The sequence below is a fragment of the Eremomyces bilateralis genome (assembly GCF_010015585.1).
Source record: "Eremomyces bilateralis CBS 781.70 unplaced genomic scaffold P152scaffold_18, whole genome shotgun sequence".
In the NCBI taxonomy this organism is placed as follows: Eukaryota; Fungi; Ascomycota; class Dothideomycetes; order Eremomycetales; family Eremomycetaceae; genus Eremomyces; species Eremomyces bilateralis.
Genome location: NW_022985084.1, coordinates 116,214 through 122,347, shown reverse-complemented (window position 1 = coordinate 122,347; position 6,134 = coordinate 116,214). Strand labels below are relative to the sequence as shown.

At 51.2% G+C, this 6,134-nt stretch overlaps 3 protein-coding genes across 3 annotated transcripts; 1 reads left to right on the top strand and 2 right to left on the bottom strand.

The window, feature by feature from the left end:
• Positions 1-1,233: 1,233 nt before the first annotated feature.
• On the bottom strand, positions 1,234-2,186 carry P152DRAFT_95942 (uncharacterized protein). Its single transcript, XM_033683384.1, has 2 exons — positions 1,753-2,186; positions 1,234-1,691 (listed from the first exon to the last, which is right to left on the bottom strand). Exons 1-2 carry the CDS (start codon positions 2,018-2,020, stop codon positions 1,348-1,350), a joined length of 612 nt encoding a protein of 203 aa, XP_033531990.1. The 5' UTR covers positions 2,021-2,186; the 3' UTR covers positions 1,234-1,347.
• A 165-nt stretch (positions 2,187-2,351) lies between these two features.
• On the top strand, positions 2,352-4,874 carry P152DRAFT_460470 (uncharacterized protein). Its single transcript, XM_033679917.1, has 2 exons — positions 2,352-2,514; positions 2,568-4,874. Exons 1-2 carry the CDS (start codon positions 2,478-2,480, stop codon positions 4,775-4,777), a joined length of 2,247 nt encoding a protein of 748 aa, XP_033531989.1. The 5' UTR covers positions 2,352-2,477; the 3' UTR covers positions 4,778-4,874.
• On the bottom strand, positions 4,824-6,045 carry P152DRAFT_95926 (SAICAR synthase-like protein). The gene is made up of 2 exons (XM_033683383.1): positions 5,920-6,045; positions 4,824-5,839 (listed from the first exon to the last, which is right to left on the bottom strand). Exons 1-2 carry the CDS (start codon positions 5,976-5,978, stop codon positions 4,870-4,872), a joined length of 1,029 nt encoding a protein of 342 aa, XP_033531988.1. The 5' UTR covers positions 5,979-6,045; the 3' UTR covers positions 4,824-4,869.
• Between the last annotated feature and the right edge of the window lie 89 nt (positions 6,046-6,134).

The window sequence follows — 6,134 nt, the reverse complement described above, 5'->3', positions numbered from 1 at the left end:
GCACCTCCGAGCCCTCCGCCCAGGGCAAGCGAAATCAAGCTGACCAGCGTTAAGAACGCGTCACATCAGCGCTCAATCTGATTGCTGATTGCTCACCTGGGTCTAGCTCTATGCTGCACTAAAGTATTGCTAAGCCCAGTGAGCCATGCAGAGACCCCCAAGGAGGATTGCTGATCCCGTATTGTGCAGCCAACTCCTGAAGTCCTGATATTGCAATCTAACAATATCCATTTAAATCCATTCCTGTTCTTATTTCATTAACAGCCTGCTCACGGCTGCCAAATTCCTTAGCAAATCCCTTAACAAATCCCACGCTTGATGGATAAGTATCATCAATGGCGCCATCTTCCCAGTGTTCCACAAACCCGCGCCTTGGGGCATAATAATATCCTGCCCAATCTTGAACACGAAGGCCAATATCCACTCCAGGCCTGGCCGACACCTTTATGTGTCCGATACCTTACCGCTGGGACAATTTCCGTACCCGCATCCAATGGATCTGAACCCTTACATCGACATGCAGGCAGTGCTGTGTCGAGTAGATATTTAACCTTCCGTTTCATGCTCGTTACTTTGCCGCGAAAGGCATGGTTATCGCTGGCTGTGGAGATCATTTAGTTCTTTGATATCCATACCATCCTGTACCCCAATCTGCGTTTCAGTTCCGTGGCACACCACTTTATGTTAATGGCATCATGGATCACACCTGCCGCATCGACGTGTTTGAGCTGCAACAACGCTGCCAAGTATAGGTGCCTCTGGAAACCCTTGGGGCGCAGAGTAGCGCAGCAAAAGTGGGGTCATAATGCTCCCTATGCATTAACAAGAATGACTTGGGCTCGGGACAGTATCTTAAACAGGTCAGCCCTCGTTTTATGTCTAGCAGCGCTTCCAGAGCATCCTCTAAACGCGTTGCCCTGATGCGTCATGCACACTTTAGTTAGCTCAGTTCACATCGTTTCTTCGAGTTGTGGCAAGCAGCTCTGCATTGATGATTTAAGCGTCCGTCCGACAATGAGACCAGCCCAATTGCTGGAAAAAGTTCATCCCTCTGGTTGTCAAATGCAGCGTTGTATTGTGTTCTCGTTCATCAGAGGCCGAATACCCGACATCGCTTGAATTAAAACAGGAGACTTTAAACATATAATCATCAACCATGAATCCCAATTCAACGCATTAACCCAAACGCCATGCTAAGCTGTCCCTGAAGAAATCAAAACGTGTAAAGGACGGCGGTAATCCTAACACGGCCTCTTGCATCACCCGGGATACAAGAGGCCAACTCAGTTCGACGGGCAGGTACAGACGCGCCGAAATAATCTGGATGGAGACAGCCACTAACGCGTATCAACGAGCACACTCGAGGCAAGACCGCATGTCCCTAACCACTGCACACCGGGAACACACCGTCCGTCCACACGACGAACACTGGGAGTCTTCTGCCTCTGAGCTCGGAACGAAGCAATCGCAGTCATCGCATTTGACGCCCTCATTCATCACACTGGTTCGGTGAGGTGGCCTGGTGGGCATATTGTGTGGAGTGCCCGGGAGAGACCAGAATGAGTGCAGGTTCGTTCTTTGAATGGGATCCGAAGGTAGTTCCTGTCGAGTGGCATTGTGGAGGCGGGTAAAGAAGGGTACGGGTGGTTCTGGTTGGCGTTGAGCGTCAAATAGCTTGTTGATTGTATTCTCTAATAGACCAAAGATCAGTGCCCTGTCACACAAGAAGAATTCCATTAGCGAAACTCATACCGTGAACCGTTGCTTCGTCCGGTCTGTCGTCTCGAAACCGCTTTCTAGTCCTGCCGCTGTCGGTCGAGTCAACTGACACCGAGCTGCTGGAGCTGGGACTCCATGATGATATGTCTTTCAGCCGCGGCTCGAAGGATGCGTTGAAGAATTGTTGCGAATATGATCGGGTGTGCGGCCAGACAGGAACGGTCTGATTCAAGGCGTCGAAGAATGGAGACAGTGCGAATGGGGAGTCGTCATCCGACGCTTTACGCTTCAGTGAGGCCATTGTGAAGGAATTGAATAGATGTCGCTCTCGAAATCTACGTCAATAACAATAGTCCGTTCAAAAATGGTATGGAAGATGGGATCCGTTGCTACCGATGTCGTAATGGAAGGTTCAAGACTGGTATGGTTGGAATCGGGATGATGTCGCGTCGCGTGTCTTTGTTCACTGAACGCGTGCCTTTCCGCGTGCCTTCCCCACTCTCTTTCTGAACAGAATTGATTGGAATGGATTACAAAAATTGTGGCTGCCTTGGTGCCTTGTGAATGAACTGGAGGACTGAATTGAACGAACCAGATACGCCAGAACCACGAACCCCAAATTATTCGCCCCACAGTTCAAGATTTCAGTTCAGTTCAGGTTCAACTGTAGACATTAGTAAACTCAATAGGACATGGATTTTGCTATGCCTATCTATCCCCAGTGAAGAATTAATGGTTACCACAAAGAACACGCCAGTATGGATATTGCGCCCGAATTTCCCGCCTGGCCATTTGGTAGGATGATGATATTCCCCAGACAGTGACATGCCGAGACTGATAGTTTACAGAACTGCTGGAGTTGTGGCATGAGAATCGATTAAACCTTCTCGCTGCAATCGTGATAGTTGGCCTTGCTGTGCGCCTAATATCCTGGAAACGGGAGACGATAAAGGAGACTCGGCCGAAGGAGACCACTCAGTTGCACAATGAGAAGATCAGCTCTGGAGAAACATCACGGCGTGTCTTGGAAAACCGGCTCCCAAAAAGAGTGACTGGTGTGAGACAGAGCAAGCCAGCAAGAGATGCGAGCATAACGGGCATCCGTGCAATACAATTGCATGTCTTCTACTTCTCCTTGACGACTACCACGGAGAAAACTGCGAAAAGGGTCCAGCAGGAACTAGATGAATGGAGTGGAAAGCCGTCCTCGGCGGGCGGTCCCGATTGCGATGTATCAGTGGTTCTATATGACCTCTCTGAGATTGAGTACGACGACTTCTTCGTTTCTCCGCCCCGTCATACAGAGTCGACGACGAAGTCATTCTACCTGATGCTTATCCCCAGCTACAATATCGACACCGTCATGGATACGTTCATTGAGCAGCTAAAGGAAACTCACCACGACTTCCGAATTGATACCGCTTCTTTGTCCGGCCTGCTTGGGTACAGCGTGTTTGGCATCGGCGATAGAGAAGGGTGGCCAACAGAATCGGAAGGATTCTGTTGTCAGGCCATTGAAGTGGATAAATGGCTTGCCAGGCTCACTGGCCAGAAGCGCGCGTACCCGATGGGTTTAGGCGATGCGAAGAGCGATGCTACGGAAAGGCTGCAGGAATGGGTACAAGGAATCGAACGGGCTGTACGGGACATCTTCCTTGCGGGAGGACTTGGAGAAGGTGTGTCTGGCAGTGGAGAAGCTCTGGAAAGTGGTGACGAGGATGATGAAATTATGGATCCAAAGAAAAACCCTTCAAAAAGAAGACGCGCCGAACGGATCGATGATATGGAGGACCTGGATCGAATGATTCAGAAAGATGCAAGCGATGATGCACCGTTGGCGATCGACTTCACTACATATGGCAAGTCCAAACCGGGACCGCCTATTGTGGAACGAAAAGAGATGGTCCCGAAGTCATCTCCAACATATGCAGCCCTAACGAAGCAGGGCTACACAATTGTGGGATCGCACTCAGGGGTAAAAATCTGCCGTTGGACAAAATCCGCCCTCCGAGGTAGAGGATCATGCTACAAGTACTCCTTTTACGGAATCAAGTCGCATCTATGCATGGAGACCACGCCCGCGCTCTCATGCAGCAATAAATGCGTCTTCTGCTGGCGACATGGCACCAATCCCGTCGGTACCACATGGCGATGGAAAATCGATCCGCCCGAACTGATCTTCGAGGGGGTGAAAGCAGGGCATTATAAGAAGATGAAAATGATGAAAGGCGTACCGGGAGTGCGTGCTGAACGGTTCGAGGAATCCATGCGAATACGACACTGTGCCCTCAGTCTCGTCGGCGAGCCGATATTCTATCCACACATTAACGAGTTCACTGCAATGCTTCATAAAGAGCATATTTCATCCTTCCTCGTTTGCAATGCGCAACATCCCGACGAACTGGCCGCTCTCAAGCCCATCACCCAGCTTTACGTATCCATCGACGCATCGAATAAAGAGAGTCTGCGAAAAGTTGACCGTCCGCTTCACCGGGACTTCTGGGAACGCCTAATGCGATGCCTGGACATCCTCCGAGAGAGGAGGTTCCGACAGCGGACGGTTTTTCGCCTGACGTTGGTGAAGGGATTCAACATCGAAGACGAAGCGGAAGGATACGCCGATCTGGTCGAGAAAGGGCTGCCATGCTTCGTGGAAATCAAAGGCGTCACGTACTGTGGAACCTCGACGTCCGCTTCAGCTGGATTGACAATGCAAAACGTGCCGTTCTACGAAGAGGTCACGGAATTCGTCGTTCAGTTGAATGCGGCTTTGGAACGCCGAGGTCTGAAGTACGGGATAGCTGCGGAACATGCGCACAGCTGCTGCGTTCTTCTCGCCAGTACACGATTTCATATCGATGGAAAATGGCATTCAACGATCGACTACGACAAATTCTTCGAATGCCTCGAAAGTGGTAAGGAGTTCGGGCCGGAAGACTACATTGGTCCTCCAACGCCAGAGTGGGCAACCTGGGGCAACGGAGGTTTCAATCCAGAGGACACGCGAGTGTTCAGGAAGGGAAAGAACAAGACCATTCAGCAAACAGTGGAAATTTGAATGCATTTCTAGTTTGTAATTACTGTAGCGCTTTATATTGAACCGCTGTGTGAAATGGGTATCGGAACCATCGTCATAATTCATATGGCAATTCAGGCCGCTTGCAAGTCGTGCAATATCTTACCCACGCTCCGCACCCCTTGCAACGCGTTCTCATCTGGCCCCTGTCTAGGAACGAAGGAAGCGTGCGCAAAGTCAATGAGCTTTACGGCCGTAAGCCTTGGGAAAGTATCCTCCTCTTCGTCATCATCATCATCGGATTGCGCTGGCGGGTTGGCTTCGTAGTCCTTCACTGCCTTCTCGTAGCCCTCGACATCCCCTTCATAGACAAAAAGGATGCTCGCTGAGTACATCCGGCACTCCATGCCCATCAATGCTGCTTCAATGCCTTTGACGTCCTCTTCCAAGATACCGAACACCTTCTTTGCGTGGGCTGCTGTAACGCCGGGTGCGGTCACGTATTCCTTGAACGCCTCGTTCACGTTGTCAGCATTGAATACCCGCCCATACATCTTGTTATACACGCGATAGCCCGTGACACTATCCATGCTCATGTAGTCGGACGCCTTATGCTCTGGCGCGTCTCCTCTGGCGCCATATACCCTCATCCCCGCCACCCGAAACCCCAGGCTTCCGCTCGTCGTCTCCGCGCTCACCTTGTCCAACCGCGCGCGCTTCTCCGGCTTCGCCGCATCGTCCCACAGCTGCGCCCCGAGTTTCAGATCCAAGATGTTCGGTTTCCGGAATCGGGCCGCTACGTTCTCCAGGACGATGGACGTCTCGGTCGTCAGGGCTTTGCCGAACATGGGGCCGGCCTCGTCGAGCGATAAAGTAGCTGCAGTCCCGGCTGCGGTGGTGGCGGTAGGATCTGGTGCAGTAGAGGAACTGGTGGTGGGGTCGGTGGCTTCGGCGGGCTTGTTCAACTGTAAAGTGCCCATGTATGTTGGGATGTATTTCGCGAAATCGGGGCTTTGCTTCGGAGCGGCTTCATAGAACGCAATCTCTTTGGCTGTGCATGGCTTGATGACTAGACCACCGGACTCGTCAGAGAGTACCCCGTCGCTACACCATAGGTCAGTTGCATGTTTATATTGACGCCCCGAGCGAATGAATAGGGGCTCGATCAGAAAGGGGTAACTCACTGCCCGGCAGCAACATCTCCAAATGCCTTTAGTGACGCGGGATCAATTTGTGCAGTCATTGTATAAGAACTTAATCGTTTCGAAGTTTCAATGCCTCAGACCGGGAGTTCATGGCGGTACTTCGTCTGTTGTTCAGTTGTTTCAAACGGAAGCTCTGCCTTCACGTGATGCAGGGTTGAAAGTAGAATCAGGACCCTGTCGATCAGTCACGTGCA